Source organism: Anomaloglossus baeobatrachus, chromosome 2 (genome assembly GCF_048569485.1).
Source record: "Anomaloglossus baeobatrachus isolate aAnoBae1 chromosome 2, aAnoBae1.hap1, whole genome shotgun sequence".
Lineage (NCBI taxonomy): Eukaryota > Metazoa > Chordata > Amphibia > Anura > Aromobatidae > Anomaloglossus > Anomaloglossus baeobatrachus.
The window spans coordinates 738,972,584-738,987,484 of NC_134354.1; the positions used below are offsets into that span (position 1 = coordinate 738,972,584).

Below are 14,901 nucleotides of genomic sequence, written 5' to 3' on the forward strand. Positions count from 1 at the left end.
CCTAGGGTCCATGTATCCCGACGTGCCTTCAGTCCCAGCTTGGCTATTGAACTCCTCCGGGTCCAGACCACCGTCTCCCCTGGGAGCTCCAACTCCCAGCTTCCTCGAGCTCCTCACCGCTCGAGGGCCACCACTGTTCTGACTTGTCACCTCCCACCTCCCTGCCTGACCCCTAGGTGGGCGGCCCTATTCCAGCGTAGCAGCCCACTGATGTGCCTGATCGGGTGTGGTGCGAGGTGTCACTAGGATTTGTGTATGCTGGTGGAGGCAGTACTGCAAGATGGGGACCCGGAACCATGGGGGTTTGAGTCCTGCACTAGGAGATGAAGATCATGCAGTACCCTGTGACGACCTGACTAGTCCAGGGGCGTCACAGATATATTAAAAAAACAAACAAAATGTTTTACTGCATGCCATGGTACAGGAAAGGGCAGTAGAGTGAAGTTTCCTATACAATAAAAAGAAAAACAAATGTATATACCCGTGCATGGCAGACAAAAACACTTTTTTGGAATTAATTGGGTAAATGAGTTGCGTTTTCCCCAAGCACGTAAACCAAACAGTGCCAAAAAAAAAACAGGACGTTAACATCTATTCTGGTTATGTCTAATTTTGTATTTTCAATTTTTTAAATATTATTTTATTGAATAATGAAGGTCAAACAGTTTTTACCCCACTTTTCCTATTCTGTATAGTTTTGTGCAATGCACGTGACATATTTCCAATGCAAAACCTCTAAGGCTATGGGTCCACGGGAGAATGTTGCTGCGGATTTTTCTGCATCAAAATCCGCGGCTTTCCCGCAAAATCCGCACCTTTTCAAAGGTGCGGATTTTGGTGCGGATTTATTTTTTTTTTTTCCCCAATTTTATAGCCAAAATCCGGATCAAAATCCGCAACAATAAGGCTATGTGCCCACGCTGCGGAAAATGCGCGGATTTTGCCGCGGATTTCTCGCGGAAAAGCCGCGGATTTTCCGAAAATCTGCAGCAGCGGCACTTCCCAGCCATTTCTATGGCATTTTGGAAATGCTGTGCCCATGCTGCGGATTTTTCCGCGGCGGATTTGGTGCGGATTTTGATCCGGAAAAATCTGCAACATGTCAATTATTGTTGCGGATTTTAATCCGGATTTTGGCTTTAAAATTGGGGGAAAAAAAATCCGCACCAAAATCCGCGGCAAATCCGCGGTGAATCCGCGGCAAATCCGCATCTTTGAAAAGGTGCGGATTTTGCGGGCAAGCCGCGGGTTTTGATGCAGAAAAATCTGCAGCAACATTCTAATAATAATCAATATGTAATGTATACAAGATTGGTAAAAAAAAAAAACACAGCATGAAATTAAGTCATAAAAAGTACATGTTCTGTACCCGATAGCTAGAATCTTTGTGATCATGAAATGTTACAACCTGGGGTAGTTTAGTTTACTTATCATTGTATTTAATACAAGTAAAATATATCTTTGTACCGTGTTAGCCAGTAGAGGACTCTCTGTTCTTTTAAACAATTTTTTTTCATTGTATTTAAGTATTAAATATATTAGTTATCCTATTTTTAATTTTAAGTACAAGTAAAATATATCTTTGTACCGTGTTAGCCAGTAGAGATAAAAAAATTGTTTAAAAGAACAGAGAGTCCTCAGTGGTTGATACCTTTTAATGGCTAACTGAAAAGATGGTAATAATTGCAAGCTTTCGAGACTACTCAGGTCTCTTCATCAGGCATGGTATAACACAAAATCTGAAGAGTCACGTATTTATACACAACAGGACTTAGAATAGTGCAGTATTCTAAGTCCTGTTGTGTATAAATACGTGACTCTTCAGATTTTGTGTTATACCATGCCTGATGAAGAGACCTGAGTAGTCTCGAAAGCTTGCAATTATTACCATCTTTTCAGTTAGCCATTAAAAGGTATCAACCACTGAGGACTCTCTGTTCTTTTAAACAATTTTTTTAATTTTAAGTAGTACTTTTTAGGGCTCTTTTCCGCTTGCACACCGCTTGTGATGCAGGAGCATTAGAAGTGATATGCTAATGACCCTCTGCAGCGAACGTCAGCCGAGGGTCATGCGACTGTGATCTGATCTTGTGATCGTATCACAGGAGCGGAGAAGAGGGAGGGGGCACTTTCTCCCCATCTCCTCCGCTGTCTCTCTCTGTATATATCGCACTGAACTATGATTACATGCAAGTGCAGTGCGACGTTTCACACTCGCCCATAGACTTGTATGGGGGTGCGTGAGCCGAGACTCGCTGCCAAACACAGCATGCTGCGATTGCACCGAGAGCACAATTCGTGTTGAGAAATAAAAGGCAAGAGGACACTGCCTCATTGATTAATACTGGTGCGAGTACGATCCGATGTTTTATCGGATCGTACATGCACATGAAAATCGGAAATGGAAAAGTGCCCTTATACTGAACATTTTTTTTAAAAAAAAGTATGACTATCATTTTTTTTAATCTGTAGATGTGAACAATTCTAAATCCAGAGCTGTAGAGCTCTCAGCAGTTGTTTCAATATTTTCAGAAGGCATCACTATTATACGGTTAAACATTAAAAAAAAACTCACAGGATCACACCAGTGATGGCTACTTTCCTACTCCCTCTTCCTCTGCACAGGTCATAATTAGGGATGGGCAAACCCCCCGATGTTTGGTGTTCGGGAGACTCACCCGAACGTTTTGTAAAGTTCACGTTTGGATTCTGATATAACGCGAACTTGCGTCCGAACACCGAACTTGGACTTTACAGTTATGTGATGGAGCAGGGGGGGCTGTAAAATAAAGAATATAGTTAATAATAAACATTGTCATTATACTTACAGGTCCTGCGACGCGTCCTGCAGACTCTGTCTCCCGCCGCTTCTCCTTCTGACTCCGATCATCGCTGTGCCGCCCATAAACCAAAGGACCTTCCGTGACGCCATAGCATGTGACCAGTCACGTGTGAATGTTGTTTTACCCCATTGGCTACAGACTGGTCACATGGCTATGACATCATGCTAGGTCCTGTCAGTGCATCTCACCGGTACGCAGTGCTCGCCCAAGCATCTCAGTACTCGGTATACTCGGCGAGTGCCTTGTACCGGCGAGATGCTCGGGCACATGGTCGGCTCCCCGTCCCTGCATGTCGGCGCTCTTTACAGAGTCAGCCCACATGCAGGGATTTGGCTGCAACAGCTGGTGAGTAATAGCGGCGCCGGGAATCAGGTGATCGGAGATCACCGTTGGTATAGTAACCCGTCCGTTTGGTTACTATGGCAATGGTGGAAGCAGTGATGTCACCGCTTACCAACCCACAGCTTCTGCTCACTCATTGAGTGATTAGACTGCACGGAGAGGAGCAGGGTTCTTCCTTCCATCCCGTGCTGTCTGATATAGCAGAGCTGCATGGGTTGAAGGAGAAAGAAGACAGAAGACCAGGATCGTGGAGGGGTGAGAGGTAGTAATAAATATGGAGTCCCTAAGTGTGTCTGTGTACTTATTTCTAATAAAGTATTTTTTTTCACTGTGGTGTCTTTTTTTTAAGCCTTTATTGGAGATTCTTAATGGCCAGGTCAAATTTAGCCTGACATTAAGAGTTTCTGGCTTAATACTAGCTAGAAAAACAAAGCTGGTATTAACCCCTTATTACCCAGCGTGCCACCTGCTACCAAGGCCGCTGGAAGAGTTGTATACAGCACCAGAAGACAGTGTAGACTGTCTATACACAGTGAGAAGCAAAGCGCAAAGTCAACTCTGCTTCATCACTGTGCACAGACAGTGTCTATATATAGTGAGAAGCACAGAGAGCCATGTCACATCTATCATAGTATCATAGTCATAGTATCATAGTTTTTAAGGTTGAAGGGAGACTCTAAGGGGCACTTTGCACACTGCGACATCGCAGGTGCGATGTCGGTGGGGTCAAATTGAAAATGACGCACTTCCGGCATCGCATGCGACATCGCAGTGTGTAAAGGCTGGATGATACGATTAACGAGCGCAAAAGCGTCGTAATCGTATCATCGGTGCAGCGTCGGCGTAATCCATGATTACGCTGACGCGACGGTCCGATGTTGTTCCTCGCTCCTGCGGCATCACACATCGCTGTGTGTGAAGTCGCAGGAGCGAGGAACGTCTCCTACCGGCCTCACTGCGGCTTCCGTAGGATATGCGGAAGGAAGGAGGTGGGCAGGATGTTTACATCCTGCTCATCTCCGCCCCTCCGCTCTGATTGGCTGCCTGCCGTGTGACGTCGCAGTGACGCCGCACGACCCGCCCCCTTAACAAGGAGGCGGGTCGCCGGCCACAGGGACGTCGCACGGCAGGTGAGTGTGTGTGTGAAGCTGGCGTAGCGATAACTTTCGCTACGCCAGCTATCACCACATATCGCTGCTGCGACGGGGGCGGGCACTATCGCACTCGGCATCGCAGCATCGGGCTGCGATGTCGTAGTGTGCAAAGCCCGCCTAAGTCCATCTAGTTCAACCCGTAGCCTAACATGTTGATCCAGAGGAAGGCAAAAAAAAACCCAATGTGTCAAATAAGCTCCAATGGGGAAAAAAATTCCTTCCTAACTCCACATCCGGCAATCAGACTAGTTCCCTGGATCAATACCCTGTCATAAAATCTAATATACATAACTGGTAATATTAAATTTTTCAAGAAAGGCATCCAGGCTCTGCTTAAATGTTAGTAGTGAATCACTCATTACAACATCATGCGGCAGAGAGTTCCATAGTCTCACTGCTCGTACAGTAAAGAATCCTCGTCTGTGATTATGATTAAACCTTCTTTCCTCAAGACGTAGCGGATGCCCCCGTGTTCCAGTCGCAGGCCTAGGTGTAAAAAGATCTTTGGAAAGGTCTCTGTACTGTCCCCTCATATATTTATACACTGTGATTAGATCCCCCCTAAGCCTTCGTTTTTCCAAACTAAATAACCCCAAGTTTAATAACCTGTCTTGGTATTGCAGCCCACCCATTCCTCTAATAATCTTGGTGGCTCTTCTCTGCACCCTCTCCAGTTCAGCTATGTCCTTCTTATATATCGGTGACCAGAATTGTACACAGTATTCTAAGTGCGGTCGCACTAGTGACTTGTACAGAGGTAGAACTACGGTATATTTTTTTCATGAACACTTATACCTCTTTTAATACATCCCATTATTTTATTAGCCCTGGCAGCAGTTGCCTGACACTGTCCACTAAAGTGAAGTTTACCATCCACCCATACACCCAAGTCTTTTTCTGTGTCTGTTTTACCCAGTGTTCTACAATTAAGTACATAATCATAAATGTTATTTCCTCTACCCAAGTGCATGACCTTACATTTATCTACATTAAACTTCAATTGCCACTTCTCAGCCCAATCCTCCAATTTACATAAATCTCCCTGTAATATAAAATTATCCTCCTCTGTATTGATTACCCTGCAGAGTTTAGTATCATCTGCAAATATTGAAATTCTACTCCGCATGCCCCCAACAAGGTCATTTATAAATATGTTGAAAAGAAGCGGGCCCAATACTGACCCCTGTGGTACCCCACTATGAACTGAGACCCAGTCCGAGTACGTACCATTAATAACCACCCTTTGTTTCCTATCACTGAGCCAGTTTTTAACCCAGTTACACATATTTTCCCCTATCCCCATTATTCTCATTTTATGTACCAACCTTTTGTGTGGCACCGTATCAAAAGCTTTTGAAAAGTCCATATACACAACATCCACTGCATTTCCCTGGTCCAGACTTGAACTTATCTCTTCATAGAAGCTGATGAAATTAGTTTGACAGGATCGATCCCTCATAAACCCATGTCATAAGGTTATTTTTCTTGAGATACTCCAGTATAGCATCTCTCAAGAAACCCTCAAGGATTTTACCAACCGTAGAGGTTAAACTTACTGGCCTATAATTTCCCGACTCAGTTTTTGTCCCCTTTTTGAATATTGGCACCACATTTGCTATGCGCCAGTCCTGCGGTACCGACCCTGTTATTAAGGAATCTGAGAAGATTAAAAATAATGGTCTATCTATCACAGAACTCAATTCCTGTAGTACTCTGGGGTGTATGCCATCCGGGCCCGGAGATTTGTCAACCTTAGTGATTTCGAGGCGGCGGCATAGTTCCTGCTGGGTTAAGCAGGTAATATTCAAGGGTGAATTTATGGTACCACTGGTCATGTCATCTGCCATGGCATTTTCTTGTATAAAAACCGTAGAAAAAAAGTCATTCAGCAGGTTGGCTTTACCCTCATCCCCTTCCACCATTTCACCAAGACTATTTTTAAGGGGGCCAACACTATCACTTTTCAGTTTTTTACTGTTTATGTAGTTAAAGAATATTTTAGGATTATTTTTACTTGAGTCTCTCTGTCTCAAACTTAGCTAACTTAATTTGCTTTTTACATATTTTATTTAGTTTTCTATAATTATATAATGCCTCATCACTACCTACCCTCTTTAATTCTTTTAAGGCTTTCTGTTTTTCTTTTATTGCTTCCCTTACAGCTCTATTTAGCCATAGGGGTTTCCTCCTATTTCTAGCATGTTTGTTCCCATAGGGTATATTTTCTGTACAAGCCCTATTCAGGATGCTCATAAAAGTCTCCCATTTGCTTTGTGTACTTTTATTACTTAGTACATCATCCCAGTTTATTGCACTAAGATCATCTCTCAACCGTTTAAAATTTGCTTTCCTGAAGTTTAGTGTCCTTGTAGCCCCTCTACTAGACATCTTACTAAAGAATACATGAAAACTTATTATTTTGTGATCACTATTCCCCAAGTAACCCCCAACTTGTATATTTGATATGCGGTCTGGCCTATTGGTTAGTACAAGGTCTAGTAGTGCTCCCCCTCTTGTGGGGTCCTGTACCATTTGTGAAAGGTAATTATCTTTCATTGTTATCAAAAATCTATTTCCTTTGCTGGAACTGCAAGTTTCTGTTCCCCAATTTATATCAGGATAGTTAAAGTCCCCCATAATAATTACCTCTCCGAGACTCGCTGCTTTATCAATTTGATTTATGAGGAGATTCTCTACCTCTTCCATAATATTCGGCGTCTTATAACACACCCCTATCAGTATTTTATTATTCATTCTCCCCCCCCTTATCTCCACCCATAGGGACTCTACATTCTCAGTACCCTCACATATGTTGTCACGCAGGATGGGTTTTAAGGATGATTTTACATATAGACACACACCTCCCCCTCGCTTATTTGTACGGTCATTCCTGAATAGGCTATAACCCTGTAAATTAACAGCCCAGTCATAGCTCTCATCCAGCCATGTCTCTGATATCCCCACTATATCATAATTTTCTTCCAACAATATTAATTCTAATTCCTCCACCTTATTTGTGAGGCTTCGGGCATTAGTGTACATGCACGTTACGTATGACTCTGTACCTGTATTCCTGCTTACTGTATTAACTGTCCTAACCCTTCCCCCCGTACCACCCCCAATTTCATTACTTGTGCCCTGGTCACTATCTGCACTACATTCCCCTTCTATAAAGTGAATACCCTCGCCCCCCATTCCTAGTTTAAACACTCCTCCAACCTTCTAGCCATTTTCTGCCCCAGCAGAGCTGCACCTTCCCCATTAAGATGCAGCCCATCCCTAGCATAGAATCTGTAGCCAACTGAAAAATCGGCCCAATTCTCCAGGAGCCCAAAACCCTCTTTCCTACACCAATTCCTGAGCCACCTGTTAACCTCCCTGATCTCTCTTTGCCTCTCTGGTGTGGCTCGTGGCACAGGTAGTATTTCCGAAAATACCACCTTTGAGGTCCATGCTTTAAGCTTACAACCTAATTCCCTGAAATCATCTTTAAGGACCTTCCACCTACATCTAACTTTGTCATTTGTGCCAATGTGTACAATGACCGCTGGGTCCTCCCCAGCCCCTCCCAGTAATCTGTCAACCCGATCAGCGATGTGCCGAACTCTAGCGCCAGGAAGACAACACACTGTTCGGCGATCCCTGTCTTTGTGACAGATTGCCCTATCTGTCCCCCTAATAATTGAGTCCCCCACTACCAGTACCTGTCTTGCCTGCCCTGCACTCCTATTCCCCCCCTTACTGGAGCAGACACTCCTCTGGCGTTCAGAGGTCATGCCTTGCTGCAGCAATGCTACCCCTGTAATGACATCCCCCTCATCTGCCAAGTTTGCAAACCTATTGGGGTGTGTCACTTCAGGACTAGCCATCCTAGCACTTTTCCCTTTACCCCCCTTTCTAACTGTCACCCAGCTACCTACCTCACCGTCCTGCCGCTCCCTACTACGATCCTCCCCCACATCTGACCCAGCAAGCTGCTGCTCAGTGAGCAGCACACTCCTTTCCATATTGCTAATGCATCTCAGAGTTGCCAGCTGCTCATTTAGATCCAGTATCTGGGCTTCCAAATGTGCAACTTGCTCACATCTCGAACAACAGTATGCACCCTCGAACGGCTTTTCAAGGACTGCATACATGAGACAAGATGTACACTGGATCGCATTAGCAATAGTGGAGCACATTTTCTAATCGGGATAGCACTAAACAAATGTTAAGTAATTAAACAACTAAATACAAACAATTCTACTCACACTTACTTTTGCTCACACTTTGCTCACTCACGCTCACAATGAAGAAGACAGGCTAAAATTCACGCGGTTTTCAGAAGTCTTCCTTCCGGCTGTAACGGCCAAAACCCGGTTCTCCTTGAGCTCGCGGTGACTCTTCACTTATCCCAGAAGGCACTGGGAATATGCAAATTATCCTCGCAAGACTCCTTCCCTGGCTTTCAGAAGTCTTCCTTCCGGCTGTAACGGCCAAAACCCAGTTCTCCTTGAGCTCGCGGTGACTCTTCACTTATCCCAGAAGGCACTGGGAATATGCAAATTATCCTCGCAAGTCTTCCTTCCGGCTGTAACGGCCAAAACCCGGTTCTCCTTGAGCTCGCGGTGACTCTTCACTTATCCCAGAAGGCACTGGGAATATGCAAATTATCCTCGCAAGACTCCTTCCCTGGCTTTCAGAAGTCTTCCTTCCGGCTGTAACGGCCAAAACCCGGTTCTCCTTGAGCTCGCGGTGACTCTTCACTTATCCCAGAAGGCACTGGGAATATGCAAATTATCCTCGCAAGACTCCTTCCCTGGCTCTGGACATAGCGATGAAACAGAGGCTGACAGTGAGGGGATGATTGCACTTGCGTCTCGCATTGCATCACCCCAGTCTCCCGACAGCAGCGCCTCAGCTGTGGAAATACATGCAGCTGACCCTCTGCCGTCGAGAGATTGTGCGCCGTGATGCGATGACACTCGCATCACGGGGCACCAGGACCTTTGATGACGTCATACTCACGTGACCAGTCTGTAGCCAATGAAGTAATACAACATTCACACGTGACTGATCACATGGGTATGATGTCACGGTCACAGCAGGTCCTATTAGCCAGAGGTGCTTACCGGGGGGAACAGCAATGATCGGACGGACGCCGAAGCAGAAGCCCCGGGATGCGGACCTGTAAGTATGATCATAATGTTTTTTTTAATAACGTGGTTTTTTAACAGCTCCTAGACCCGAACGGTTACACGAACTGTAACACGAATGTCCCAGAAAGCTTGTGTTCGGGGTCGTGTGCACGAACATCATGTATTCAGTACGGACCCCGAACTTTACAGTTCGGGTTCGCCCATCCCTAGTCACAATATGCATGCTCATAACTCCCTTGGAAATCTGATATGCGGCTGGACATCAGACAATACCTCTTAAACAGCTGTTGCAGCAGGTCAGGTAAGTTGGCTGCCCTTTTAACCAAGTTAATCACTTCTGGACTGCCCACAGACGTTAAACGTCCATGCGGTCCACATTTTCCTCTGCATTGACACTCTAAAGCCTGCTTTACATGTTACGATTCTGCATACGATATCGTATGCGATCGTAACCGCCCCCATCGTATGTGTGGCACGTTCAATTTTGTTGAATGTGCCGCACAAACGATTAACCCCCGTCACACGTACTTACCCGTCCATACGACCTCGATGTGGGCGGCGAACGTCCACTTCCTGGAGTGGGAGGGACGTTTAGCGTCACATGGACGTCACGCGGCAGCCAGCCAATAGAAGCGGAGGGGCGGAGATGAGCGGGACGTAAACATCCCGCCCACCTCCTTCCTTCCGCATTGCTGTCCGGGAGCCGCAGGATGCAGGTAAGATCTGACATCGTTCCCGGGGTGTCACACACTGCGTACGATGAACAACCTGACGTTCAATTCGTGAGGAATGAACGACGTGCGTGCGATGAACGTTTTACTGTTCATTCGCAATCGCATGTTGTTGCCACACGCTACAATATACCTTACGATGCCGGATGTGCGTCACTTACGACGTGACCCCGCCGACACATCGTAAGATATATTGTAGTGTGTAAAGCGGGCTTAAGGCCCTGTGAACACACTGCAGTTTTTTTAAAATCAGCACAAAATTTGCATGCCTCTCCTGAAGCCAATAAAGCCTATGGAATTTTAGATTTTCTGTCTACACGCTGCGGATTTTTTTGCATGCGATTTTGGTGCAGATTTTGGTGCAGGAAAAATCTGCAATATGTCAATTATTGGTCAGGTTTAGCAGCATTTTTCACCCATTGCCTTCAATTCATTGACTTTCTTTATGGGCCAAAAAAAGGCAACAAAAACTGCACCAAAACTGTGTCAAAACTGCATCCGTTTTTTTTTCCACAGCATGCAGATCTGGTGTAGAACAGTTCTACACCAAATCTGCAGTATGGGTATATAGCCTAAAATGTCAATGCAGAGTAAGCAGTTTGCAGAGGATTGGCAGGAAACCGGCTGTCAGACAGAGTCAGACTCCTCAGTACTGACAGAGCTTCCGTTTCCAGACTATGTGGTCATGTGATCTCTTGTTAATGGAGGGAGCAGGAGCTGTTGGCAATAGGCAGCTCCAGGAGGCTGAACTTCTCCTGTAACTGAGGCTAACATAACAGCCCAAGTTACAGGGAAAATCGGCAATAACCCAAAGGTCTTTTATGGGGGGGGAACAGTGTGTAAAATAAATTAAAAATAAATACATTAAGTACAAACATTAAACCAGATTAGAAAAAATAAAAAAAAAAAAAAAACCAAAAACTCCTTTGGAAAACACTGCAGCTCTACCTCTGTTGAGAAAAAAATATGTTCAATTTACAAAAATAACTTATAGAAAGAGGAGCACAATTTAAAATGTTTTAGTATGGTTTTGTAGTCGTAATAAAAAATGGCAAAAATAGAAACTTATTTCCTATATTTCTTCACATTTTCTCACTCCAGACATCATCAAAAAAATAAAAAGAATCTGAAAATAACAAAAACTAAACTCCATGTATAGTGAAAAAAACCACAAAAATTATTCTAATAATTAACCCTTTTACAACCGGGCCAAATTACATTTTGATATTTTCATTTTTTACTCCCCTTCTTCCCAGGGTTAACTTTTTTAAATTTTTCTGTCGACAGGTATATAGTGGCTTGTTCTTTCGTGGGATGCGTTGTATTTTTGACAGACACTACTTATTTTAACACAATGTACTGTAAAATGGGGAAAAGTTCCAAATATGGATAAAATTATGAAAAAAAAAATATTTCTAACATGGTTTTTTAGGAATTGTTTTTCGATGTACATTTTGTGGTAACAATGACCTTGCAATATTATTTTCCTCATCCGTTCGATTACGGTAATACCAAACATATGTAGTTTTTTTTAATTATTTTATTAATTGTTTTTACAGTGTACATTTTGTGGTAAAAAAAAAATCTGAAGTTTGTAAAATAAAAATAAATTTGGGGGGGTTGTGTTGTCATCTTCCAAGACCCGTCATTTTTTTAATTTTTCGGTTGATGGAGCCATGTGATAGCATATTTTTCTGGGGCAAAATGACGTTTTTACTGATACCATTTTAGGATAGATATGACGTTTTGATCGCTTGTTACAGCATTTTTTTATTGGTATTGCAACAACTAAAAATACGTTATTTTGGGGTTCTTGATTTTTTCCATGTCAATTATTCTTAGATAGATCAGACTTTTCTGAATGTGGCGATACCATGCGTGTATTTTTTTCAATATTATTTTATTATTATAATTTTTTTTTTATTGTCTTTATTTTTAATGAGGCAAAAAATGGTCATTTGAACGTTAACATTTTTTAAGTTTTCACTAGTTTTAATAGTCCCTTAAAGGGACTATAACCTGCGATCGTCTGATCCGCTTGTGCTTTATACAGCAATGCCATAACATTGCTGTATGTAAAAGAAATCAGTTACCGGTATTTGCTACCCCATTCGAGACCAGTATGATATAGCTTTGACTGCTGCACTCTAACGCTTCTCACATCACTGACTTACAGCAGTGCAAACTGTGTCTAAGCAGAAAGCTGCCAATATGCGGTGGGGCGGAGTTATACAGCTCATGTGTCCTACCACCAGGGGGAGCTGGAGTCGTGCAGGAAAAGACACTACACAGAGCTGAATCAGCATGGACGTGGACACACAGTGTGTGCTGGAGCACTGCCCTGCAGAGTCAGCCAGAATACAAAGGCCACGGGGCGAGCGGGGGATGGTCAGGCAGGCCAGGTCATACATAGTTTGGTAAAAAAAAAGACTGGAGGTACGAGCAAAAGCGAGGTTGAGGTCAGGCCGAGGTCAGTACCAGAGGAAGCAACTGAGTGGGGAGGTAGGAGAAGGGGGAACATCTGGGGCTATTGTGGGAAGGAAGGAGGTGGGACGGAACACAGAGAGCACATGGAAAGGACGGATCAGGAAACACATACAGGGACCAGCAATCACAGCCAAAGCAGTGCTAAGCTTATAGCCGGCGCTGGTTCACCAGAGATGACAGAATTTAAAGCATCCAAGTTCCGGAAGTGAGGCCCGAGAGAGGGCTCCGTCCCCTAGCCATGTAGACGGGGAGGTGGAACCATGACATCATGAATATGGAGGACTACCTTGCAGCAGGATAACTGGTCCTCTACTAATAATCTATTGCTGATAAAACAGTGATTTTATCAATGCTACAGCAAGCAACACAGTAAGTGACAAATTGCTGGAATCAGGGCCTCCGTCTGTACATTATTCTGCTCTCAGATTAAGTAGCAAAAATCTGGTGACATATTCGATTTAAAGAAGGAACCAGACGCAGTCAGAAATGGACCTTTATCTTACCAACTCCACAGCCATTTATCTCTGTAAAGCAGATAGCAATAAGATAGGAGGAGATGAGATTCTGTTCTCCAAAGTTACAATTTACACAAAATTATGCACATGATTTCTAGTTTTCTGACAATCCTACCTGATTGGGATGGACGGGTCCAACTTCATCAATGTTTTAAATTTGATGTCGCTCAGTATATTGTGAGCCCGGATTATTTGCAGCACCAGGAGTGTAGCAATCAGTTTGTGAATTGCATCGATTCCTCTGGCACCTGGTAAAAGACAAATGTAAAGATATAAAATTGTCCGTCTGACATCTTGTAACATCTACAAGAAGCAAAACTTGGAATCCCCACCTGATCTGTCTTTCCTCCTCCTCACTCATCTCCTCCAACAAGCCTTTCCATCAAACTCGATGGTTGCTCACTCACCCCCATCTCACAAGCTCGTTGCCTTGGAGTGACCCTCGACTCTGCTCTATCCTTCAAGCCACACATCCAAGCCCTCTTCAACTCATGCCGATTACAACTCAAAAATATCTCCCGGATCCGTGCTTTCCTTAACCAAGAATCTGCAAAAACATTAGTGCATGCCCTCATCATCTCCCGCCTCGACTACTGCAACCTCCTGCTCTCTGGCCTACCTTCCAACACTCTTGCACCCCTGCAGCCCGCTTAATCCACCTCTCCCCTCGCTACTCCCCAGCCTCGCCACTCTGCCAATCCCTTCACTGGCTTCCCATCGCCCAACGACTCCAGTTCAAAACATTAACCATGACATACAAAGCCATGCACAACCTGTCTCCTCCCTACATCTGTGACCTAGTCTCCCGGTACCTACCTGCACGCAACCTTAGATCCTCACAAGATCTCCTTCTCTGCTCCTCTCTTATCTCCTCTTCCCACAATCGTGTACAAGATTTCTCCCGCGCATCCCCCATACTCTGGAACGCTCTACCTCAGCACATCAGACTCTCCACTACCATGGAAAGCTTCAAGAGGAACCTCAAGACCCACCTCTTCCAAAAAGCCTACAACCTACAATAGCCCTCAGTCCAGTAGACCACTGCACAACCAGCTCTGTCCTCACCTATTGTACCATCACCCATTCCCTGTAGACTGTGAGCCCTCGCGGGCAGGGTCCTCTCTCCTCCTATACCAATCTGTCTTGTACTGTTAATGATTGTTGTACTTATACCCTCTTTCACTTGTAAAGCGCCATGGAATAAATGGCGCTATAATAATAAATAATAATAATAATAATAATCTGCTGCCCCCAAGTCTATTGGTGTATTGGCATTCAAGGTGGACTAAATGGCGGACCCACTGTGACTCCGTCAGTCATATATACATGGTATTCATCTTTCCTATTTTTCCTGCATTGTGATTTACACACCATATACTTCATTGCAACCAGTAATATAATGGATTACATTAATATTTATAACAAGTCTAATAAATTAAAAAACACCTATTCCTATATGTATTAAAGGGGTTTTCCCTTTTCAGAAAACTTTTTTCTTTGTATTTGTGAGAGAAATACACTCTATGCCTCTTGAACTCCACATTAAAGGGAAGTGGTCACCAGATTTGGGGCCTATAAGCTATGGCCACCACCACTGGGCTCTTATATACAGCATTCTAACATGCTGTATATAAGAGCCAAGGCCGCTGTGTAGAATATAAAAATCACTTTATAATACTCACCTAGGAGGT

The 14,901-nt window shown here is 44.0% G+C and overlaps 1 protein-coding gene across 7 annotated transcripts in view; it reads right to left on the reverse strand.

Annotated features, from left to right (window-relative positions):
- PARP4 (poly(ADP-ribose) polymerase family member 4) overlaps positions 1-14,901 on the reverse strand; it is a 354,633-nt gene that overhangs the window by 5,804 nt on the left and 333,928 nt on the right. For all 7 annotated transcript variants that reach the window (XM_075337413.1, XM_075337414.1, XM_075337416.1 and 4 more), the window contains one exon: positions 13,326-13,458. In XM_075337413.1, the coding sequence (XP_075193528.1) occupies positions 13,326-13,458 (133 nt within the window). The remainder of the gene's footprint in view (positions 1-13,325; positions 13,459-14,901) is intronic.